The following is a 26456-nucleotide window of genomic DNA, read 5'->3' as shown; positions in this document are numbered from 1 at the left end:
TAATCTAAGCCCCCTAATAAAATAACAAAGCCCCCCAAAATAAAAAAATTCCCAACCCTATTCTACATTAAAAAAGTTCAAAGCTCTTTTACCTTACCAGCCCTTAAAAGGGCCTTTTGTGGGGCATGCCCCAAAGAAAACTGCTATCTTAGGGTTTATTTTACAGGTAAGTATTTAGTTTTAAATAGGAATAATTTATTTAAGTATAGTGTAGTGTTAGGTGTAATTGTAACTTAGGTTAGTTTTTATTTTACAGGTAAATTTCTCTTTATTTTAGCTAGGTAGCTATTAAATAGTTAATAACTATTTAATAGCTATTGTACCTAGTTAAAATAAATTGAAAGTTACCTGTAAAATAAAAATAAATCCTAAGATAGCTACAATATAATTATTATTTATATTGTAGCTATATTAGGGTTTATTTTAATTGTAGCTATATTAGGGTTTATTTTAAAGGTAAGTATTTAGTTTTAAATAGGATTAATTTAGTTAATAATAGAAATATTATTTAGATTTATTTAATTAATATTTAAGTTAGGGGGTGTTAGGGTTAGTGTTAGACTTAGGTTTAGGGGTTAATAAATTTATTACAGTGGCGGCGGTGTAGGGGGGGTAGGATAGGGGTTAATAAATGTATTATAGGTGGCGATGGTGTAGGGGGGGCAGATTAGGGGTTAATAAGTTTAATATAGGTTGCGGCGGGGTCCGGAAGCGGCGGTTTAGGGGTTAAACTATTTATTTAGTTGCGGCGAGGTGCGGGATCAGCAGGATAGGGGTTAATAACTTTATTATAGAGGGCGGCGGTATAGGGGGGGCAGGATAGGGGTTACTAGGTAAATGTAGGTTGCGGCGGTGTCCAGGAGCGGTGGTTTAGGGGTTAATACATTTATTATAGTTGTGGCGGGGTCAGGGAGTGGCAGTTTAGGGGTTAATATGTATAGAGTAGCTTGCGGTGGGCTCCGGGAGCGGCGGTTTAGGGGGTAATAACTTTATTTAGTTGCGGCGGTGTAGGGGGGGACAGCTTAGGGGTGTTTAGACTTGGGGTACATGTTAGGGTGTTAGGTGTAGACAGCTCCCATAGGAATCAATGGGATGTCTGGCAGCAGCGAACTTGTACTTTTGCTATGGTCAGACTCCCATTGATTCCTATGGGATCCGCTGCCTCCAGGGCGGCGGATTGAAAACCAGGTATGCTGGGCCGGAAAAGTGCCGAGCGTACCTGCTAGTTTTTTGATAACTAGCAAAAGTAGTCAGATTGTGCCGCACTTGTGTGTGGAACATCTGGAGGGACGTAAGAATCGATCTGTGTCGGACTGAGTCCGGCGGATCGAAGCTTACGTCACAAAATTCTACTTTTGCCGGTCTCTAGCCTTTGATAACTAAGGCGAATCAGCCTCGCCACAAATACGCTGCGGAATTCCAGCGTATTTGAGGTTGACGGCTTGATAACTACCCCCCATAGTGTGTGTCAATGTCTGTACCGATCGGGCATCTGCCTTCATATGGAATCGTAGCATCCTGCAGCTCCATCGTATATATGCGTCATACGGTACAATAGGCAAAATACTGCATGATGTATATATACACGTCCTATTGGGTTAAGCAGCTTTCCAATTTACTTCTGGTACCTAGTTTGCTTAGTTCACGGCATCCTTTGCTGAAAAGGATACCTAGGTAGGCTCAGGAGCTGAGAGCTAGCTGCTGATTGGTGGCTGCACATATGTCTATTGTCATTGGCTTATTAATGTGTTCAGCTAGCTCCCTGTAGTGTATTGCTGTTGTTTCAATAAAGGATATCAAGAGAATGAAGCAAATTTGATAATAGAAGTAAATTTGAAAGTTCTTTTCAAATCATTACTCTACCTAAATCATAAAAGAAAAACATTGTTTTTAATGTCCCTTTAATGCCAAAATATACAGTTTCTCAGTTATATTTAAAATACAGAATTACACGAGATTGCAGTAGATTCCTGTGTGTCTATGAAATCCAGATATAAACCTTTATCAGGAAACACAAAGCTGAAAAAGGACTAAATTCCAAAATGGAGTGCTAATTAACACGCCCGCTCAGCGTTAATTGCGCTAGACAGGTTGCGCTCATATTATGAGTTGAAAGTAAACTGTTTTCACTTGCGCATGGAACTTAGAATATCGCTTGCGCATTCACATATTCCCCCATAGAATGGAGAAAAGAAAAAATCTAACACCCCACTCTCGCACAAACCTGGTCGCATATTCTCATGTGCGCTAACCTGACATGAAAATATGAATATTTCCCATTCCAATGATCTGCACATAGAAGAATATGGTCTATTTATTCATAAATGAGCATTTCTATATATATATACCTGATGTGTTTTTGATACAATATATATTTATACATATATATATATATATATATACATGATTATATATAGCTATAAATAGATACAGATATATCTATACTAATTGCGTTTGTAATGTACGTCGCCATCGGCAGTTGCGCACGCATCCTCAATGGATTTCAGTAGCTCTCATCCTATTGGTTGATTTGAATTTGAAGAAAGCCATAAAAAGCCATCTTTAATTGCGTACCTTGAATTTACTATTCAGTGTACGGCGGCGATCAGAAGAAGAGGATCCTCCGCGCCATGGCTCCACGGTCGCTGGCCTTCAGTTCTGCCATTGCCGGTCATCAGTTCCGTTGTCCTGGATGAAGAAAGAAGAGGTCCCCGCTTGGAAGAAGATGTTGGCCGCTTGGAAGAAAACTTCACCGCATGGAAGAGGACCTTCTCCTCCGGACTTCAGGCCCATGAATATCTATTTGGGGCTTTAGTGGGGGGGTTTTTTTAATTATTTTTTTTTTTTTTTTTAGATTAGGGATGGGCAGCAAACGAGCTGAATGCCCTTTTAAGGGCAATGCCAATACAAATGTCCTTTTCAGGGCAATTGATAGTTTAGGTTTTTTAGTGTTAGGTTTTTTTATTTGGGGGGGTTTGGTGGGTGGGGGTGTTTTATTGTTAGGGGGTCTTAGTATTTTAAATTCTTAAAAGAGCTGCTAAACTTAGGGCAATGCCCTACAAAAGGCCCTTTTTAGGGTTATTGGTAGTTCAGCATTAGATTAGGGAGTGTTTTTATTTGGGGGGGGGCTTTTTTATTTTCATAGGCATTAGGTTTAATTTTTTAAATCTTGGTAATTTTGTTTTTTTATTTTCTGTAATATTAGATTTTTCTATTTTCTGTAATTTTAGCTTAATTTAAATTTAGGTTTAATTTTTTAATTTTTGGGGGTTAGACTTAGGTTTTTATTTTTTTATTTTATTTTTTTAGATTAAAAATGGGCAGAAAAAGAACTGAATTCCCTTTTAAAGGCAATGTCCATACAAATGCCATTTTCAGGCAATGGATAATTTTTGGTAAATGCAAAAGAGCTGTTTAATTTAGGACAATGCCCTACAAAAAGCCCTTTTAAGGGATATTGTTAGTTTAGCATTGAATTAGGGGGTGTTTTTATTTCTCTTGTTAAGTGTAGTCAGTCCACGGGTCATCCATTACTTATGGGATTATATCTCTTCCCCAACAGGAAGTTGCAAGAGGATCACCCAAGCAGAGCTGCTATATAGCTCCTCCCCTCACATGTCATATCCAGTCATTCTCTTGCAACCTAACTAAAGATAGGTCGTTGTGAGAGGTCTGTGGTGTTTTTAAAGTGGGAGTGGCATGATTTTTACCACATGGCTAACTTTTGTTTCTGCATAGAAACAGTTAACTGAGTTTCCCCACTGTTGTGATATGAGTGGGAGGGGCCTATTTTAGCGCTTTTTTGCGCAGTAAAAATTCAGTCACAATCTTCCTACTTCATCCTCCATGATCCAGGACGTCTCTAGAGAGCTCAGGGGTCTTCAAAATTCATTTTGAGGGAGGTAATCAGTCAAAGCAGACCTGTGACAGTGTGTTTGACTGTGATAAAAACGTTAATTATTAAATTGTTATCCGTTTTTGGGTATTAAGGGGTTAATCATCCATTTGCTGGTGGGTGCAATCCTTTGCTAACTTAATACATTTACTGTGAAAATTTGGTTGCTATAACTAATTTGGTTCATTGTTATTTCAACTGTGACAGCTTTTTGTGCTTCTTAAAGGCACAGTAGCGTTTTTTATATTGCTTGTAAATTTATTTGAAAAGTATTTTCCAAGCTTGCTAGTCTCATTGCTAGTCTGTTTAAACATGTCTGACACAGATGAATCTGTTTGTTCACTATGTATGAAGCCCAATGTGGAGTCCCATAGAAAGATGTGTACTAAATGCATTGATGTAACTTTAAATAAAAGTCAGTCTTTACATGTAAAGAAATTATCACCAGACAACGAGGGGGAAGTTATGCCGACTAACTCTCCTCACGTGTCAGTACCTTCGCCTCCCGCTCAGGAGGTGCGTGATTTTGTGGCGCCAAGTACATCAGGGAGGCCCTTACAAATCACTTTGCAAGACATGGCTACTGTTATGACAGAAGTATTATCTAAATTGCCAGAATTAAGAGGCAAGCGTGATAGCTCTGGGTTAAGGACAGAGCGCGCTGATGATGTGAGAGCCATGTGCCTTTTTCCCCTCCTCCCATATTTAGGAAAATGTTTCCTATAGACGCCACCACACGAGACTTATGGCAGACGGTCCCTAAGGTGGAGGGAGCAGTTTCTACTTTAGCTAAGCGTACCACTATCCCGGTGGAGGATAGTTGTGCTTTTTCAGATCCAATGGATAAAAAATTAGAAGGTTACCTTAAGAAAATGTTTGTTCAACAAGGTTATATCTTACAGCCCCTTGCATGCATTGCGCCTGTCACTGCTGCAGCGGCATTCTGGTTTGAGTCTCTGGAAGAGGCCATTCGCACAGCTCCATTGGATGAAATTATGAACAAGCTTAAAGCACTTAAGCTAGCTAACGCATTTGTTTCTGATGCCGTCGTACATTTAACCAAACTTACGGCTAAGAACTCCGGATTCCCCATCCAAGCGCGCAGAGCGTTATGGCTTAAATCCTGGTCAGCTGACGTGACTTCTAAATCTAAATTGCTTAATATTCCTTTCAAAGGGCAGACCTTATTCGGGCCCGGCTTGAAAGAAATTATCGCTGACATTACGGGAGGTAAGGGCCATGCTCTGCCTCAGGATAGGGACAAATCAAAGGCCAAACAGTCTAATTTTCGTGCCTTTCGTAACCTCAAGGCAGGAGCAGCATCAACGTCCTCCGCTCCAAAACAGGAAGGAGCTGTTGCTCGTTACAGACAGGGCTGGAAAACTAACCAGTCCTGGAACAAGGGCAAGCAGGCCAGAAAACCTGCTGCTGCCCCTAAGACAGCATGAAGAGAGGGCCCCCTGTCCGGAAACGGATCTAGTGGGGGGCAGAGATGTCCAGGATCCCTGGGCGTTGGAGATCATATCTCAGGGATATCTTCTGGACTTCAAAGCTTCTCCTCCACAAGGGAGATTTCATCTTTCAAGGTTATCAGCAAACCAAATAAAGAAAGAGGCGTTTCTACGCTGTGTACAAGACCTCTTACTAATGGGGGTGATCCACCCAGTTCCGTGGACGGAACACGGGCAAGGATTCTATTCAAATCTGTTTGTGGTTCCCAAGAAAGAGGGAACCTTCAGACCAATCTTGGACTTAAAAATCCTAAACAAATTCCTAAGAGTTCCACCATTCAAAATGGAAACTATTCGAACCATCCTACCCATGATCCAAGAGGGTCAGTACATGACCACAGTGGACTTAAAGGATGCCTACCTTCACATACCGATTCACAAGGATCATTATCGGTACCTAAGATTTGCCTTCCTAGACAGGCATTACCAGTTTGTAGCTCTTCCCTTCGGGTTAGCTACGGCTCCAAGAATCTTTACAAAGGTTCTGGGCTCACTTCTGGCGGTACTAAGACCGCGAGGCATAGCGGTGGCTCCGTACCTAGACGACATTCTGATACAAGCGTCAAGTTTTCAAACTGCCAAGTCTCATACAGAGATAGTTCTGGCATTTCTGAGGTCGCATGGGTGGAAGGTGAACGTGGAAAAGAGTTCTCTATTACCACTCACAAGGGTTCCCTTCCTAGGGACTCTTATAGATTCTGTAGAGATGAAAATTTACCTGACGGAGGCCAGGTTATCAAAACTTCTAAATGCTTGCCGTGCCCTTCATTCCATTCCACACCCGTCAGTAGCTCAGTGCATGGAAGTAATCGGCTTAATGGTAGCGGCAATGGACATAGTACCATTTGCGCGCCTGCATCTCAGACCGCTGCAATTGTGCATGCTAAGTCAGTGGAATGGGGATTACTCAGATTTGTCCCCTCTACTAAATCTGGATCAAGAGACCAGAGATTCTCTTTTATGGTGGCTTTCTCGGCCCCACCTGTCCAAGGGGATGACCTTTCGCAGGCCAGATTGGACGATTGTAACAACAGACGCCAGCCTTCTAGGTTGGGACGCAGTCTGGAATTCCCTGAAGGCTCAGGGATCATGGACTCAGGAGGAGAAACTCCTCCCAATAAATATTCTGGAGTTAAGAGCAATATTCAATGCTCTTCTAGCTTGGCCTCAGTTAGCAACTCTGAGGTTCATCAGATTTCAGTCGGACAACATCACGACTGTGGCTTACATCAATCATCAAGGGGGAACCAGGAGTTCCCTAGCGATGTTGGAAGTCTCAAAGATAATTCGCTGGGCAGAGTCTCACTCTTGCCACCTGTCAGCAATCTACATCCCAGGCGTGGAGAACTGGGAGGCGGATTTTCTAAGTCGCCAGACTTTTCATCCGGGGGAGTGGGAACTTCATCCGGAGGTCTTCGCTCAACTGATTCATCGTTGGGGCAAACCAGATCTGGATCTCATGGCGTCTCGCCAGAACGCCAAGCTTCCTTGTTACGGATCCAGGTCCAGGGACCCGGGAGCGGTGCTGATAGATGCTCTGACAGCCCCTTGGGTCTTCAACATGGCTTATGTGTTTCCACCATTTCCGATGCTTCCTCGACTGATTGCCAAGATCAAACAGGAGAGAGCATCAGTGATTCTGATAGCGCCTGCATGGCCACGCAGGACCTGGTATGCAGACCTAGTGGACATGTCGTCCTGTCCACCATGGTCTCTGCCTCTGAGGCAGGACCTTCTAATTCAGGGTCCTTTCAACCATCCAAATCTAATTTCTCTGAGGCTGGCTGCATGGAGATTGAACGCTTGATTCTATCAAAGCGTGGCTTCTCGGAGTCGGTTATTGATACCTTAATACAGGCTAGGAAACCTGTTACCAGAAGAATTTACCATAAGATATGGCGTAAATATTTATATAGGTGCGAATCCAAGAGTTACTCATGGAGTAAGGTTAGGATTCCTAGGATATTGTCTTTTCTACAAGAAGGTTTAGAAAAGGGCTTATCCGCTAGTTCGTTAAAGGGACAGATTTCTGCTCTGTCTATTCTTCTACACAAGCGTCTGGCAGAAGTTCCAGACGTTCAGGCTTTTTGTCAGGCTTTGGCTAGGATTAAGCCTGTGTTTAAGACTGTTGCTCCGCCGTGGAGCTTAAACTTAGTTCTTAACGTTCTACAAGGCGTTCCATTTGAACCCCTTCATTCTTCGGAGGCTATTTTTGGGAGAAAGGTACTTCAGGCAGTGGTTCCCTCCGTTTAAAGTTCCTGCCTTGTCCCTCCCTTCATCCGTGTACTTTAGCTTTGGTATTGGTATCCCATAAGTAATGGATGACCCGTGGACTGACTACACTTAACAAGAGAAAACATAATTTATGCTTACCTGATAAATTTATTTCTCTTGTAGTGTAGTCAGTCCACGGCCCGCCCTGTCTTTTAAGGCAGATCTAAATTTTAATTAAACTCCAGTCACCACTGCACCCTATGGTTTCTCCTTTCTCGTCTTGTTTCGGTCGAATGACTGGATATGACATGTGAGGGGAGGAGCTATATAGCAGCTCTGCTTGGGTGATCCTCTTGCAACTTCCTGTTGGGGAAGAGATATAATCCCATAAGTAATGGATGACCCGTGGACTGACTACACTACAAGATAAATAAATTTATCAGGTAAGCATAAAACATAATTTATGCTTACCTGATAAATTTATTTCTCTTGTAGTGTATCCAGTCCACGGATCATCCATTACTTATGGAATATATTCTCCTTCCCAACAGGAAGCTGCAAGAGTCCACCCACAGCAAAGCTGCTATATAGCTCCTCCCCTAACTGCCATATTCAGTCATTCGACCGAAAACATGCAGAGAAAGGAAAAACCATAGGGTGCAGTGGTGACTGTAGTTCAAATGAAAAAATTACCTGCCTTAAAGTGACAGGGCGGGCCGTGGACTGGATACACTACAAGAGAAATAAATTTATCAGGTAAGCATAAATTATGTTTTCTCTTGTTAAGTGTATCCAGTCCACGGATCATCCATTACTTATGGAATACCAATACCAAAGCTAAAGTACACGGATGATGGGAGGGACAAGGCAGGTACTTAAACGGAAGTTACCACTGCCTGTAAAAAACCCTTTCTCCCAAAAATAGCCTCCGAAGAAGCAAGGTATCAAATTTGTTAAATTTGAAAAGTATGAAGCGCAGACCAAGACTCCGTCTTGTAAATCTGTTCAACAGAAGCCACATTTAAAAAAGGCCCAAGTGAAAACCACAGCTCTAGTAGAATGAGCTGTAATCCCTTCAGGAGGCTGCTGTCCAGCAGTCTCATAAGCTAAATGAATTATGCTTTTTAACCAAAAAGACAGAGAGGCTGCTGAAGTCTTTTGACCTCTCCTCTGTCCAGAATAGACAACAAACAAGGTGAACGTTTGATGAAAACTGTAGTAGCTTGTAAGTAAAACTTTAAAGCACAAACCACGTCCAATATTGTGTAATAGACGTTCCTTCTTTGAGGAAGGATTAGGATACAAGCATGGAAAAACTATCTCTTGAGTGATGTACTTGTTAGATACCACCTTAGGAAAAAACCCAGGTTGGTACGCAGGACTACCTTATCCGTACGAAGGACCAGATAAGGAGAATCACATTGTAACACAGATAACTTGGAGACTCTATGAGTCGAGGAATTAGCTACCCAAAAGGAACTTTCCAAGATAAAGATTGATATCTATGGAACAAAAAAAGGTTCAAACGGAACTTCTTGAAGAACCTTAAGAATCAGGTTTAAGCTCCATGGCGGAGCAACAGTTTTAAACACAGGCTTGGATCTAACCAAAGCCTGACCAAATGCCTGAACGTCTAGAATACCTGCCAGACGCTTGTGCAAAAAAATAGACAGAGTAAAAATCTGTCCCCTTTTAAGGAATTAGCTGACAACCCTTTTCTCAAAAACATCTTGGAGAAAAGATAATATCCTGGGAATCCAGACTTTACTCCATGAGTAACCCTTGGATTCATAACAATCAGATATTTACACCATATCTATGTTCAATTTTCCTAGAGACAGGCTTTCATGTCTGTATTAAGGTATCAATGACTGACTCGGAGAAGCCATGCTTTGATAACATCAAGCGTTCAGTCTCCAGGCAGTCCATCTCAGATTGATTCTATTTAGATGGTTGAAAGGACCCTGAGGTAGAGGGACCTGTCTCTGAAGCAGAGACCGTGATGGAAAGGATGACATGTCCACCAGATCTGCATACCAGGTCCTGCGTGGCTACGCAGGCGCTGTCAAAAACACCAAAGCCCTCTCCTGCTTGGTCTTGACCTCCGGAGGAAATCCCACTCCCCCGGAAGAAAAGTCTGACGACTTAGAAAATCCACCTCCCAGTTCTCAACACCTGGGATATGGATAGCTGATAGACAAGAGTGAGTCTCTGTCCAGTGAATTATTGTAAGACTTCTAACATCGCTAGGGAACTTCTGTTCCCCCTTGATGGCTGATGTAAGCCACAGTCGTGTATATTGTCCGACTGAGTATGATGTACCTCAGAGTTGCTAACTGAGGCCAAGTCTGAAGAGCATGGAATATCACTCCCAGTTCCAGAATATTTATTAGAAGGAGGGTCTCCTCCTAAGTCCACTATCCCTGAGCCTTCAGGGAGTTCCAGACTGCATCCCAACCTAAAAGGCTGGCATCTATTGTAACAATTGTCCCATCTGACCTGCGGAAGGTCATACCCTTGGACAGATGGACCCGACATAGTCACCAGAGAAGAGAATCTCTGGTCTCTTGGTCCAGGTTTAACAGGGGGACAAATCTGTGTAATCCCCGTTCCTCTGACTGAGCATGCATAGTTGCAGCGGTCTGAAATGTAGACGTGCAAACGGTACTATGTCCCTTGCCGCTACCATTAAGCCGATTTCATTCATGTACTGAGCCACCGATGGGCGCGGATGGGATGAAAAAAGAAAAAGAAAAAAAAAAAAACACGGCAGAAATTTAGAAACTTTGACAACCTGGACTCCGTCAGGTAAATTTTCATTTCTACAGAATCTATCAGAGTCCCTAGGAGGGAAACCCTTGAGATTGGGGATAGAGAACTCTTTCCTTGTTCACTTTCCACCCATGTGATCTCAGAAATGCCAGTACTACGTCCGTATGAGACTGGGCAATTTGGATGTTTGACGCCTGTATCAGGATGTCGTCTAAATAAGGGGCCACTTCTATGCCCCGCGGTCTAAGGACCGCCAAAGCGACCCCAGAACCTTCATAAAGATTCTTGGGGCTGTAGATATCCCAAAGGAAAGAGCTACAAACTGGTAATGCCTGTCTAGAAAGGCAAACCTGAAAAACGATGGTGATCTTTATGCATCACAATGTGAGGATAAGCATCCTTCAAATCCATTGTAGTCCTCTATTGACTCTCCTGGATCATAGTTAAGATGGTACGAATAGTTTCCATCTTAAATGACGGAATTCTGAGGAATTTGTTTAAGATCTTTAGATCCAAAATAGGTCTGAAGGTTCCCTCTCCTTGGGAACCACAAACAGATTTGAGTAAAAACTCTGTCCCTGTTCCTCTCTTGGAACTGGATGGATCTCGTACACAATGTAAGAATGCCTCCTTCTTTATCTGGTTTGCAGATAATTGTGAAAGGCGAAATCTCCCCTTTTTTTGGGGGGGAATCTTTGAAATCCAGAAGATATCTCTGGGATATAAATTCCAATGCCTAGGGATCCTGGGCATCTCTTGCCCACGCCTGGGCAAAGAATGAAAGTCTGCCCCCTATAGGATCCGTTACCGGATAGGTGTCCGTTCCTTCATGCTGCCTTAGAGGCAGCAGCAGGCTCCTTGGCCTGCTTATCTTTGTTCCAGGTCCGATTGTCTCCAGACCGCCTTGGACTGAGCAAAAATTCCCTCTTGTTTTGCCTTAGAGGAAGAGGATGCCACACCTGCCCTGAAGTTTTTAAAAGGTACGAAAATTAGACCTTTTTTTTTTTTTTTTTTTTTTTTTTTTTGCCCTTGATTTAGACCTATCCTGAGGAAGGGCATGACCTTTTCCTCCAGTGATATAAGCAATAATCTCCTTCAAACCAGGCCCGAATAGGGTCTGCCCCTTGAAGGGAAGTTAAGTAGCTTATTTATTAAAGTCAGCTGACCATGATATAAGCCATAGCGCTCTGCGCGCCAGTATAGTAAAAAACAGAATTCTTAGCCGTTAGTCTAGTCAAATGAACAAGGCATCAGAAAACAAAGGAATTGGCTAGCATAAGCTTGTCAAATATATTCATCCAATGGAGTCGCTCCACTGTGTGGTGGTAACTATTAGAAAACATTCTTCTAAAAAATAGGAGGGGAAGAGAACGGCACACCTGGTCTATCCCATTTCTTATTAAAAAAATTTTTAGTAAACCTCTTTAGGTATTGGAAAAACATCAGTACACACCGGCACTGCATATTATTTATCCAGTCTACACAATTTCTCTGGCCCTACGATTGTACACATTCATTTAGAGCAGCCAAAGCCTCCCTGAGCAACAAGTGGAGGTTCTCAAGCATAAATTTTAAATGTAGAAATATCAGAATCAGGTTAAATCATCTTCCCTGAGTCAAAAAAAAAAAAAAAAAATCACCCACAGACTAAGCATATTGTGAGGTAGTATCATACATGGTTCTTAAAGCGTCTGTATGCTCTGTATCTACCCCCAGAGCTAACTGCTTTCCTTTAATTTCAGGTAGTCTGACTAATACTGCTGCCAGAATATTATTCACCACCTTTGCCATGTCTTGTAAAATAAACGCTATGGGCGCCCTTGATGTACTTGGCGCCATTTGAGCGTGAGTCCCTGAAGCGGGAGTCGAAGGGTCTGACACGTGGGGAGAGTTAGTTGGCATAACTTTCCCCTCGACAGAATCCCCTGGTAAAGAAACGCTATGGGTGCCCTTGATGTACTTGGCGCCATTTGAGCGTGAGTCCCTAAAGCGGGAGTCAAAAGGTCTGACACGTGGGGAGAGTTAGTCGGCATAACTACCCCCACGACAGAATCCTCTGGTGATAATGTTTTTAAAGACAAAAAATGATCTTTATTGTTTAACATGAAATCAGTACATCTGGTACACATTCTAAGATGGGGTTCCACCATGGCTTTAAAACATAATGAACACAGAGCTTCCTCTATGTCAGACATGTTAGAACAGACTAATAATGAGACTAGTAAGCTTGGAAAACACTTTAAATCAAGTTAACAAGCAAATATATAAAACGTTACTGTGCCTTTAAGAGAAACAAATTTTGCCAAAATTTGAAATAACAGTGAAAAAAGGCAGTTAAACTAACAAAATGTTTACAGTGTATGTAACAAGTTAGCAGAGCATTGCACCCACTTGCAAATGGATGATTAACCCCTTAATACAAAAAACAGATTAACAAAACGAAAAATATGTTTTAAGCAGTCATAACAGCTCCTACTTTTGAAGCCCTTTTGAGCCCTTCAGAGATGTCCTATAGCATGCAGGGGACTGCTGAGGGAAGCTGAATGTCACTGTTTGAAATTTTAACTGCACCAACTGTAACTTTTATACTATAACAGTGGAAAGCCTCAGTAAACAGTTTCTATGCAAAATTTAAGCCAGCCATGTAGAAAAAACTTAGGCCCCAATAAGTTTTATCACCAAACATATGTTAAAAAACGATTAAACATGCCAGCAAACGTTTTAAAACACATTTTTACAAGAGTATGTATCTCTATTAATAAGCCTGATACCAGTCGCTATCGCTGCATTTAAGGCTTTACTTACATTACTTTGGTATCAGCAGTATTTTCTTAGTCAATTCCATTCCTAGAAAAATATTTTACTGCACATACCTTATCTGCAGGAAAACCTGCACGCCATTCCCCCTCTGAAGTACCTCACTCCTCAGAATGTGTGAGAACAGCAAATGGATCTTAGTTACGTCTGCTAAGATCATAGAAAAACGCAGGCAGATTCTTCTTCCAAATACTGCCTGAGATAAACAGCACACTCCGGTGCCATTTAAAAATAACAAACTTTTGATTGAAGAATAAACTAAGTAGAAAGTACCACAGACTCTCACAACCTCCTATCTATGTTGAGGCTTGCAAGAGAATGACTGAATATGGCAGTTAGGGGAGGAGCTATATAGCAGCTTTGCTGTGGGTGGACTCTTGCAGCTTCCTGTTGGGAAGGAGAATATATTCCATAAGTAATGGATGATCCGTGGACTGGATACACTTAACAAGAGAAATTATGTTTTTGGGGGGCTTTTTTATTTTCATAGGGATTAGGTTTTATTTTTTGGGGGGTTTTAGACTTAGGTTGTTTTTTTTTTAGATTAGGGATGGGCACCAAAAGAGCTAAATGCCCTTTTAAGGGTATTGCCCATACAAATTACCTTTTAAGGGCAATGGATAGTTTAGGTTTTTTAGTGTTAGGTTTATTTATTTTGGGGGGGTTTGGTGGGTTTGTGGGTTTTACTGTTAGGGAGGACATAGATTTTTTTTTGTAACAGCAAAAGAGCTGTTTAACTTAGGGCAATGCCCAACAAAAAGCCCTTTTAAGGGCTATTGGTAGTTTAGCATTAGATTAGGGGGTGTTTTTATTTTGGGGGGGACTTTTTAATTTTCATAAGGATTAGGTTTAATTTTTTTATTTTTGATAATTTGTTTATTTCTGTAGTGCAAATTATTTTTTTTATTTATTAACAACACATAGCTTGCCCTCTGGGCAGGCTTACCAACTAGTATGTTTATAAACATATATAGGAATATCTATTTAAAAATACATAGAACATATTCTGCTATGTTCAGAACATTGGAATGTGAAATATTTACAGTACTATATATACAGTAATATTTACGTTACTTTATATGTATACATATATATTTATGTGTTTATATGTGTACATATGTATTGTAAATATATGTGTTGTAAAAATTACCTAGATTCATAGGCCAGGAGGAGGTGTGTCTAATCTGGGGTATATGTCTAAAGTGATGGTGATGTGTCTAATGTGATGGAGATGTGTCTAATGTGAAGGAAAATTTCTGGGGAGAAGTGTTCATAGTCATTGGGTGAAGTGTGCATAATCTATAGGAGAGGTGTACATAATTTATAGAAGAGGTGTACATAATCTATAGGAGAGGTGTGCATAATCTATAGGATAGGTGTACATAATCTATAGGAGAGGTGTGCATAATCTATAGGAGAGGCATGCATAATCTATAGGAGAGGTGTGCATAATCTATAGGAGAGGTGTACATAATCTATAGGAGAGGTGTGCATAATCTATAGGAGAGGTGTGCATAATCTGTAGGAGAGGTGTACATAATCTATAGGAGAGGTGTGCATAATCTATAGGAGAGGTGTACATAATCTATAGGAGAAGTGTACGTAATCTATAATCTATAGGAGAAGTGTGCATAGTCTATGGGAGAAGTGTGCATAGGCTATAGGGAAGGTCTGCATTATTTAAGGGAGAGGTATGCATAATCTTTAGGGGAAGTGTGCATTATTTATCGGAGAGGTGTGCATAATATATAGGAGAGGTGTGCATAATATTTAGGGGAGGTGTGCATTATTTATGGGAGAGGTGTGCATAACATATAGGAGAGGTGTACATCATCTGTAGCGGAGGTGTGCATTATTTATGGGAGAGGTGTGCATAATATATAGGAGAGTTGTTCATAATCTATAGGGGAGGTGTGCATTATTTATGGGAGAGGTGTGCATAATCTTTAGGGGTGGTGTGCATAACATATAGGACAAGTGTGCATAATATATTGGAGAGTTGTTCATAATCTATAGGGGAGGTGTGCATTATTTATGGGAGAGGTGTGCATAATATATAGGAGAGGTATGCATAATCTATAGGGGAGGTGTGCATTATTTATGGCAGAGGGGTGCATAATATATAGGAGAGTTGTACATAATCTGAAGGGGAGGTGTGCATTGGGTGAAGTGTGCATAATCTATAGGAGAAGTGTACATAATTTATAGAAGAGGTGTACATAATCTATAGGAGAGGTGTGCATAATCTATAGGATAGGTGTGCATAATCTATAGGAGAGGTGTGCATAATCTATAGGAGAGGTATGCATAATCTATAGGAGAGGTGTGCATAATCTATAGGAGAGGTGTGCATAATCTATAGGAGAGGTGTACATAATCTATAAGAGAGGTGTGCATAATCTATAGGAGAGGTGTACATAATCTATAGGAGAAGTGTACGTAATCTATAATCTATAGGAGAAGTGTGCATAGTCTATGGGAGAAGTGTGCATAGGCTATAGGGAAGGTCTGCATTATTTAAGGGAGAGGTATGCATAATCTTTAGGGGAAGTGTGCATTATTTATCGGAGAGGTGTGCATAATATATAGGAGAGGTGTGCATAATCTTTAGGGGGGGTGTGCATTATTTATGGGAGAGGTGTGCATAACATATAGGAGAGGTGTACATCATCTGTAGCGGAGGTATGCATTATTTATGGGAGAGGTGTGCATAATATATAGGAGAGTTGTTCATAATCTATAGGGGAGGTGTGCATTATTTATGGGAGAGTTGTGCATAATCTTTAGGGGTGGTGTGCATAACATATAGGACAAGTGTGCATAATATATAGGAGAGTTGTTCATAATCTATAGGGGAGGTGTGCATTATTTATGGGAGAGGTGTGCATAATATGTAGGAGAGGTATGCTTAATCTTTAGGGTAGGTGTGCATTATTTATGGCAGAGGGGTGCATAATATATAGGAGAGTTGTACATAATCTGAAGGGGAGGTGTGCATTAATTATGGGAGAGGTGTGCATAACATATAGGAGAGGTGTACATAATCTGTAGGGGAGGTGTGCATTATTTATGGGAGAGGTGTGCATAACATATAGGAGAGGTGTGCATAATCTTTAGGGGTGGTGTGCATTATTTATGGGAGAGGTGTGCATTATATATAGGAGAGGTATGCATAATATATGGAAGAGTTGTGCACAATCTGTAGGGGCGGTGTGCATTATTTATGAGAGAGGTGTGCATAATCTGTAGAAGTGTGCATAATCTATAGGAGAGTTGTGCAGAATCTGTAGGGGTAGTGTGCATTATTAATGGGAGAGGTGCATAATCTGTAGGGGTGGTGTGCATTATTTATGGGAGAGTTGTGCATAATATATAGGAGAGTTGTACATAATCTGTATGGGAGGAGTGCATTATTTATGGGAGAGGTGTGCCTAATATATAGGAGAGTTGTACATAATCTGTAGGGGAGTTGTGCATTATTTATGGAGAGGTGTGCATAATATATAGGAGAGTTGTACATAATCTGTATGGGAGGAGTGTATTATTTATGGGAGAGGGGTGCATAATCTGTAGAAGTGTGCATAATCTGTAGGGGAGGTGTGCATTATTTATGGGAGAGGGGTGCATAATCAGTAGAAGTGTGCATAATCTGTAGGGGAGGTGGGCATTATTTATGGGAGAGGGGTGCATAATCTGTAGAAGTGTGCATAATCTGTAGGGGAGGTGTGCATTATTTATGGGAGAGGGGTGCATAATCTGTAGAAGTGTGCATAATCTGTAGGGGAGTGTGCATTATTTATGGGAGAGGGGTGCATAATCTGTAGAAGTGTGCATAATCTGTAGGGGAGGTGTGCATTATTTATGGGAGAGGGGTGCATAATCTGTAGAAGTGTGCATAATCTGGGGGAAGGGTGGGTCTAATCTGAGAGATAACTGAACACTGTATATTTGCAGTATTATTGGAGATAAAATGATCCATCTCATTCTATCACAGCATTATTTAGTGAATATGGTCCCCAGTAAGTGAACATCAGAGGTTTATATAAGCGAACCCTCCAGTGCACCACAGTGTATGGCATTGGCTACTAATCTGTTTGTTTTACTAATTGCTCTGGGTAATTGTGTGTTGATATGGAGCTGATATATGAATTTATTTCCATTTAACAGATTGGTTTGCCGGAGACAATCTTACAATGAATTCACCACTTCTTGAGTGTTCAAAAACTATTTCAGACGTGTTCAACAAGTACAGCAAAGATGGCAAACTAAATAAAGACCAGATTAAGCAGCTGTTAAATGATCATTTTGGGGCTTTGATAAAGGTGAGTGTTCCCACTACCCCACCAATGTCACTCAATACAAAACGTATTCATTAGTACATTCTGCCACTAATGCAGAGACAGGTTTACAAATTAATTACATACAAGTGCCAGAGACGTTTAGTGAATGAAATGAAAATTAACGTAACGTAAGTGTAAAAATTAATGAATGAACATCTGTGGTAGAGAAAAAAAAGATGCAGATACCTGGAACTTGTTGGTATATTCCCATTCATTAGAATAACTGTCCACAGTGCTCTGTACAGTTTATGTGGGTTTTAAAAATTTAAGGCCATTACCATCCGTTAGGGAACCTGTTTCCGTTGTTTTTTTTATAGCTTCACACCACGTAATCCACCAGTAAACATCTCTCAGCATCTTTTTTTGTGATAATTGGAATTCTCTATTTAGGCCTAGATTACAAGTGGAGCCCTAATTTACAAGTGGCTGGTTATTGCTACTGCGAGTTGTGCTTATAACATTAACCAGAGATCAGATCGCTGGTTAATTTTATAAATGTCCCCCAATATACAGTGTAATATACTTTATTAAAAGCATCTGTTAGGTGTTATTTTCAGGGGGGGGGGGGAGTGTCAGTCAGGGCTTGGCCTGGAACACACCATATCAGCTGGAAATGAAGGGGTTATTTGATAATCAGGATATCCAAGAGAACAGAAATCAGAACACGCAGCTTTAGTCTAACATCTATTCCGTTTATTGAAAGATGAACAACACTTCTTATAGGCAGTCATTATAGCATATAGGGTTAACATGATGACACTTCATGACCGCGTCATTTTACAGTGTTTTACAACACTTCTTATAGGCAGTCATTATAGCATATAGGGTTAACATAATGACACTTCATGACCGTGTCATTTTACACAGTGTTTGTCAGGAAAGAAATAAGCCCATTATTATAATTAGGTAAAAGAGAGTTTTGAGAAGCAATGTTTCTATAACTATAATAAAAGGTACATCTGGGCCCAAAGCAAGGCCATGTGAGCATCTTATAGAGATAACAGCTTCCAGGCACATCGCCAGGAACATTTACAAGGCCAACCTAGCTATACAAATATTCATAACATCTACATCTTTCCACTACATAATAATTGCTATAAAATGTTTCTTAGACAAGATGGATGCCTAAGACAAAATGGCAACTAGAAACAAGATGGCGTCGGTAATGCTAACAATTCCTAAATACCACCCTTCTAACAGAATAACAAAAAATAGAAAAGCACAGAAAATTAGTAAATCCTTTAACAACAATATAAGCCTAATACTTCGATAACATGAATCTATGTGAGAATACTGTAGAGAAATGTATTCACATGTAGTGCTATAATTTTATAGGTCAATAGGGCACAATTTGTCACTGCACATAGGTGCGGCCTCTCCAATATTTTCCGTCTACCTCCCAGCATCCTCAAACTACTGGTCTATCTGCACAAAGACCCAACCAGCCCCCTATCTACCCCCCAACAATGCTGCATCTTTATTTCTCCACCTGCATTGCTAGCACCCCCCAATATTTCCGACAGTGTCTTGTTCTGTAAATTCTCCACAGTGAAGCCTGACATGGGAACAGCACAAGTGTCTCTGGGAGGCCTCTGATCACTTTAAGAACAGTCTTTGTCCTCTTAAAGCTCCACCTTCCTCAGACTTTCTGCGTAGTAGTTAGTTAAATATACTAGTGCTTGGCTTACAATAAACCTAATTTTCTTTGTCTGTAAATATTTCTTTAACATCTCAGATTTTATATCAGTTTGCCTGTACCCCTTTAAATATTTTCTCTTCATCAGTTCAGTTTGCCTTACAGAGAGAATTGAGTTACACTACGTAAATGTCTGCTATCTAAACGGCAGATTTTACATAATATATACAAGGAAAGGTCTCTGCACACGGTGGAGATGTAACCAAACAATTGTAAAACAAACATAGAAAATCATCCAGGTCTGATGCAAATAGCACTGCCCTTTTATCAGGGTGTTCTAGGGACATTGAGCTGAACTACAAAGAAGGAGGACAAAAATGTAAAAAAACATATTTTGCAAACTACTACATTTATGTTTTATCTCCTTTACTTGTTAACACAGTGTTATTGCTGCTCCTGAACTCCTTTCCCATGAGTGAACTGGTCCTTTAAGTAATAAAATTACCATTTTCCATTGCTCTGTCTAAGTCCTAAGCTCCGGTTTTACAGACAAATATAAGATAAGGAACACAATGAGATATGCTTATTATCTGAGATTCAACCCATTGCAATAAACTATGTTTTGAAAGCACAAAACCAGCTACTTCATATATACAAATAAACTCGCAAATGCAATTTCGCCTACATTTTATACTATTCAGCTTGTATCACAAGTCATTGAAAATACATTAATATAAAAAACAAAATGTATGCTTACCTGATAAATTTCTTTCTTTTGCGATGTACCGAGTCCACGGATTCATCCTAACTTGTGGGATATTGTCCTTCCTGACAGGAAGTAGCAAAGAGAGCACCACAGCAGAGCTGTCTATATAGCTCCCCCCTTAACTCCACCCCCCAGTCATTCGACCCAAGGCCAAGGAAGAAAAGGAGAAACTATAAGGTGCAGAGGTGACTGAAGTTTACATAAAAAAATACTATCTGTCTTGAATAGACAGGGCGGGCCGTGGACTCGGTACATCACAAAAGAAAGAAATTTATCAGGTAAGCATAAATTTTGTTTTCTTTTGCATGATGTACCGAGTCCACGGATTCATCCTAACTTGTGGGATACCAATACCAAATCTTTAGGACACGGAAGAAGGGAGGAACAAGACAGGAACCTAAATGGAAGGCACCACTGCTTGCAAAACCTTTCTCCCAAAAATAGCCTCCGAAGAAGCAAAAGTATCAAATTTATAAAATTTTGAAAAGGTTTTACTACAGGAGAAGCCTTTGGATTCGCACCAAAAAAGATATTTACGCCATATCTTATGATAAATTTTCCTGGTAACAGGCTTTCGAGCCTGAATCAAGGTATTTATGACTGACTCCGAGAAACCCCGCTTTGATATAATTAAGCGTTCAATCTCCAAGCAGTCAGTTGCAGAGAAATTAGATTTGGATGCTTGAATGGACCTTGAATCAGAAGGTCCTGTCTCAATGGCAGAGACCATGGTGGAAGGGATGACATGTCCACCAGGTCTGCATACCAAGTCCTGCATGGCCACGCAGGCGCTATCAAAATCACTGATGCTCTCTCCTGTTTGATTCTGGCAATCAGATGTGGAAGGAGAGGGAAAGGTGGAAACACATAAGCCAGGTTGAACGACCAGGGTACTGCTAGAGCATCTATCAGTACAGCCTGAGGGTCCCTTGACCTGGAGCCATAATGAGGAAGTTTGGCGTTCTGATGAGACACCATCAGATCCAACTCTGGTGTGCCCCATAGCCGAACCAGCTGAGCAAACACCTCCGTATGGAGTTCCCACTCCCCCGGATGAAAAGTCTGACAACTTAGAAAATCTGCCTCCCAGTTCTCCACACCTGGGATATAGATCGCTGACAGATGGCAAGAGTGAGCCTCTGCCCATTGGATTATCCTTGAGATCTCTATCATCACTAAGGAACTCTTTGTTCCGCCCTGATGATTGATATAAGCCACAGTCATGATGTTGTCCGACTGAAACCTGATGAATCTGGCCGAAGCCAGCTGAGGCCATGCCTGGAGAGCATTGAATATCGCTCTTAATTCCAGAATATTTATCGGTAGGAGAGCCTCCTACCGAGTTCACAAACCCTGAGCTTTCAGGGAATTCCAGACTGCACCCCAGCTCAGAAGACTGGCGTCTGTCGTCACTATAACCCATTCTGGCCTGCGGAAACACATTCCCTGGGACAGATGATCCTGTGACAACCACCAAAGAAGAGAGTCTCTGGTCTCTTGATCCAGATTTATCTGAGGAGATAAATCCACATAATCCCCATTCCACTGAGCATGCATAGTTGCAGTGGTCTGAGATGCAAGCGAGCAAACGGAACTATGTCCATTGCCGCTACCATTAGTCCGATTACCTCCATACACTGAGCCACTGACGGCCGAGGAATGGAATGAAGAGCTCGGCAGGTGGACAAAATCTTTGATTTCCTGACCTCCGTCAGAAATATTTTCATGTCCACCGAGTCTATCAGAGTCCCTAGAGATGAAACACTTGTGAGGGGGGAAAGAGAACTCTTTTTTACGTTCACTTTCCACCCATGAGACCTTAGAAAGGCCAACACTAAGTCCGTGTGAGATTTGGCTAGTTGGAAGGACGACGCTTGAATTAGAATGTCGTCTAGATAAGGCGCCACTGCTATGCCCCGTGGCCTTAGAACCGCCAGAAGGGACCCTAGCACCTTCGTGAAGATTCGTGGTGCTGTGGCCAACCCGAAAGGAAGAGCCACAAACTGATAATGCTTGTCCAGAAAGGCGAACCTGAGGAACTGGTGATGATCTTTGTGGATAGGAATGTGCAGATACGCATCCTTTAAGTCCACGGTGGTCATATATTGACCCTCCTGGATCAATGGTAAGATAGTCCGAATGGTCTCCATCTTGAAAGATGGAACTCTTAGGAACTGGTTTAGGATCTTGAGATCCAGAATTGGTCTGAAGGTTCCCTCCTTTTTGGGAACTATAAACAGATTGGAGTAGAACCCCTGCCCCTGTTCTGCTTTTGGAACTGGGCAGATCACTCCCATGGTAAAAAGGTCTTCTACACAGCGTAAGAACGCCTCTCTTTTTGTCGGGTTTACAGACAATTGAGAAAGATGGAACCTCCCCCTTGGAGGGGAATCCTTGAAATCTAGAAGGTATCTCTGGGTTACAATTTCTACTGCCCAGGAATCCTGAACGTCTCTTGCCCATTCCTGAGCAAAGAGAGAGAGTCTGCCCCCTACTAGATCTGGTCCCGGATCTGGGGCTACCCCTTCATGCTGACTTAGTGGCAGCAGCAGGCTTTTTGGCCTGTTTACCCTTGTTCCAAGCCTGATTAGGTCTCCAGGTTGGCTTGGATTGAGCAAAGTTCCCCTCTTGCTTTGCAGCAGGGGAAGAGGTAGAGGGACCACTCTTGAAGTTTCGAAAGGAACGAAAATTATTTTGTTTGGTCCTTGTCTTATTTGACTTATCCTGAGGGAGGGTATGACCCTTCTCTCCAGTAATTTCTGAAATGATCTCTTTCAATGCAGGCCCGAATAGGGTCTTACCTTTGAAAGGGATGGACAAAAGCTTAGATTTAGATGACACATCAGCTGACCAGGACTTAAGCCATAACGCTCTAAGCGCTAAAATGGCAAAACCTGAATTCTTAGCCGCTAATTTAGCAAGATGAAAAGCGGCGTCTGTAATAAAAGAATTAGCCAACTTAAGAGCCTTAATTCTGTCCAAAATATCATCTAGTGGGGTCTCCATCTGAAGAGCCTCTTCTAGAGCCTCAAACCAAAAGGCAGCTGCAGTGGTTACAGGAACAATGCATGCTATAGGTTGAAGAAGAAAACCTTGATGAACAAAAATTTTCTTTAGGAGACCCTCTAATTTTTTATCCATAGGATCAATGAAAGCACAACTGTCTTCAATAGGTATAGTTGTATGCTTAGCCAGGGTAGAAATAGCTCCCTCCACCTTAGGGACCGTCTGCCATGAGTCCTTTATGGTGTCAGAAATGGGAAACTTTTTCTTTAAAACAGGAGGGGGAGAGAACGGAATACCTGGTTTATCCCACTCCTTAGTAACAATGTCCGAAATCCTCTTAGGGACCGGAAACACATCAGTGTAAACAGGAACCTCTAAATATTTGTCCATTTTACACAATTTCTCTGGAACTACAATAGGGTCACAATCATCCAGAGTAGCTAAAACCTCCCTGAGCAATAAGCGAAGGTGCTCTAGCTTAAATTTAAATGCCGTCATATCTGAATCTGTCTGAGAGAACATCTTTCCTGAATCAGAAATCTCTCCCTCAGACAGCAAATCCCTCATCCCTACTTCAGAACATTTTAAGGGAATATCGGATACGGCTACTAAAGCGTCAGAAGGCTCAGCATTTGTTCTTAACCCAGAGATACTGCGCTTCCCTTGCAACCCAGGCAGCTTAGATAAAACCTCTGTGAGGGTAGTATTCATAACTGAAGCCATATCTTGCAAGGTGAAAGTATTAGACGCGCTAGAAGTACTTGGCGTCGGTTGTGCGGGCGTTACTGGTTGTGACACTTGGGGAGAACTAGATGGCAAAACCTGACTTCCTTCTGTCTGAGAATCATCTAATGCCAAATTTTTATAAGTCAAAATATGCTGTTTGCAATTTATAGACATATCAGTACAAGTGGGACACATTCTAAGAGGGGGTTCCACAATGGCTTCTAAACAAATTGAACAATGAGTTTCCTCAGTGTCAGACATGTTTAACAGACTAGTAATAAAGCAAGCAAGCTTGGAAAACACTTTATTTAATGAAAAAACACAATTTGGAAAAACGGTACTGTGCCTTTAAGAGAAAAAAAAGCATACACAAACTGCAAAACAGGGTAAAATTGCTTAAATTTTTCTGAAATTTTAACAGTGTACCCACTAAGCTTTAGAAGGATTGCACCACAAGTTAATAAGCAATAAACCCCCAAATGAAAAAAACGGATTGAAATATGTCTAAAACCGGCTAAAACCCCCTAAAGCACCTAGCCACAGCTCTGCTGTGGCCCTAACTGCCCTTAGGAAGCGATAATATGGGGTTTAAAGCTCCAATTAGTCCCTCAGAAGACTCTCAGGACCTCAGGAGAAGTTGCTTGCTGCTTGTAAATGTAGGCCCCGCCCACCTCACTCGATGTTGCTGGGGCCTACACAAAACTAACAAAGCCTGCCTGAAAGCCATGTGTAGGGTTGCCACCTCAGCCATGTTTTCCTGGACACTTATGAGTTACACATGCTGCAGGGTGTGCAGGGAGGAACATGTATTGTGTTTCTGGACAGCACTATTCATATTCCTCCCTGCACACCCTGCAGCATGTGTAACTTATAAGTGTTCTGTATTTTAAGGGACGGGTGGCAATCCTATGTGGGTTATAAACAACCCCAAAGAACCCTCAAGCAAATGTCCCATAAAACAGAAAACGTTACTCCCAGACACAAAAACGTTTATCCCAAATTCACATAACAAACTGAGTGCCCACAAAAAATTAACCCTTTATGAAAGCTAGTAAAAACCTCTGATAACACTAGGATTACTGCTTACCCTTCCCCTAATGGGGACACTGTCAGCCTTTCTGAGTTAACACAGTCTCTGCAGAAAATATGACTGAACATACCTCATTGCTGTATAGCAAGAAACTGTTCCTCACACTGACGTTTTCCTGTACTCCTCAGCTTCTGTGGGAACTGGGAACAGCAGTGGACCTTAGTTACAAATGCTAAGATCATCATCCTCCAGGCAGAAATCTTCATCTATGTCCTGCCTGAGAGTAAATAGTACAACACCGGTACCATTTAAAAATAACAAACACTTGATTGAAGATAAAATAAAACTAACAGTTTAACACCTCTTCTCTTTACTCTTCCTGCTTAGAGCCAGCAAAGAGAATGACTGGGGGTGGAGTTAAGAGGGGAGCTATATAGACAGCTCTGCTGTGGTGCTCTCTTTGCTACTTCCTGTCAGGAAGGACAATATCCCACAAGTTAGGATGAATCCGTGGACTCGGTACATCATGCAAAAGAAACTATGTTACAGTGTACTGACCCTTTAAGGACTAACCATTTATAACATGTATATTGCATATGTATACCCTAGCCATGATTAAGAAACTTGTATTATTTACCATTAAAATTCTACTTCTTTACTGTATCATAACCTGCATATTTAAATGAGAGACATCACAGCATAAATAATACCCATTTAAATTCAAACTTCTACTGAATTAATTTACTTGCAACAGAAACAGACCCAAATACTGTTAGATACATTTTAATAGCATACGGCGTATAGTCTTTTCTATTCTCCTGTTTTAACTCCTTGCATGAATCTTACTCCCACAAAATACTTGAATCAACATGTTAATCTTTTTTCATTTACCAGAACGTGACCAAAAGTCACACAATCATCCGCACATTTACAAATCCCTTAATTAGTTCACTTGCAAAAACAACATATTTATATGCCTTAACAGGTGGACAGTCTTTATTTGCATACAACAAATATCACTTAAAACTACAAAATGCTATTAATAACACACATAATTAAGAACAAACATATGACTTTAAAATAAAGTTACAACAATAACACTTCAAAATATCTCATTACAATGTCCAATTTCTTAGCTAAGAAACTAGCCTGAATAATTACCATACCGAAAGAAAAATGCACCAAGGTCCTTTTTACAGCGATACACACACAAGCTCATATCAGCTTTCATACCATAAATTCACTCCCAACATTTATTCTAAAGCAATTTCAACATACATCAAACTTTTAGTGACACAGAAAACACATTAACAGTCTCTTTCTTTCAGGAAAACATATATTTCATAACATACCACAGACATTTAAGAATACAATAAGATTAACTTTCCACCAAATTTAAAATGTATTTGAAAGTGTCCAAATTTGCAAGGAATTGCCATTTTCCCAACAGATTGAGACAAATTTCAAACAGGATAATACATCCTCTTTTGGTTTAGAGTAAATCTTTTACACGTCATACAAGACACAGTGAGAACCGACAGACCAACGCTCATTAAACAGCACTGCCCCCCCCCCCTTTCTCTACTCATAAATTTTCTGAATGCAGGCGAAAACTTCAGCACGCACAGCTCCCTGCCTTGAAATTAAACTGTTAACCTCTTTGTAGACATAAAAACAATGCAATAACATTCTCCTTTTCTCTATGCATTATTATCAATAGTTTGCTATGAGCAGACCCCATTT

At 41.0% G+C, this 26456-nt stretch overlaps 2 protein-coding genes across 2 annotated transcripts in view; one reads left to right on the top strand and one right to left on the bottom strand.

The window, feature by feature from the left end:
- LOC128666603 (filaggrin-2-like) overlaps positions 1-26456 on the top strand; it is a 35210-nt gene that overhangs the window by 5755 nt on the left and 2999 nt on the right. Inside the window, exon 2 of the mRNA XM_053721300.1 lies at positions 17377-17531. Coding sequence (XP_053577275.1) covers positions 17403-17531 — 129 coding nt within the window. The 5' untranslated portion in view covers positions 17377-17402. The remainder of the gene's footprint in view (positions 1-17376; positions 17532-26456) is intronic.
- Positions 2836-26456, bottom strand: part of RPL3 (ribosomal protein L3) — a 250501-nt gene continuing 226880 nt past the window's right edge. Inside the window, exon 11 of the transcript XR_008403250.1 lies at positions 2836-2857. The gene's annotated coding sequence lies outside the window, so the exon portion shown is untranslated. The remainder of the gene's footprint in view (positions 2858-26456) is intronic.

Source organism: Bombina bombina, chromosome 7 (genome assembly GCF_027579735.1).
Source record: "Bombina bombina isolate aBomBom1 chromosome 7, aBomBom1.pri, whole genome shotgun sequence".
Classification (NCBI taxonomy): Eukaryota; Metazoa; Chordata; class Amphibia; order Anura; family Bombinatoridae; genus Bombina; species Bombina bombina.
This window is presented reverse-complemented; position numbering and strand designations above follow the sequence as displayed.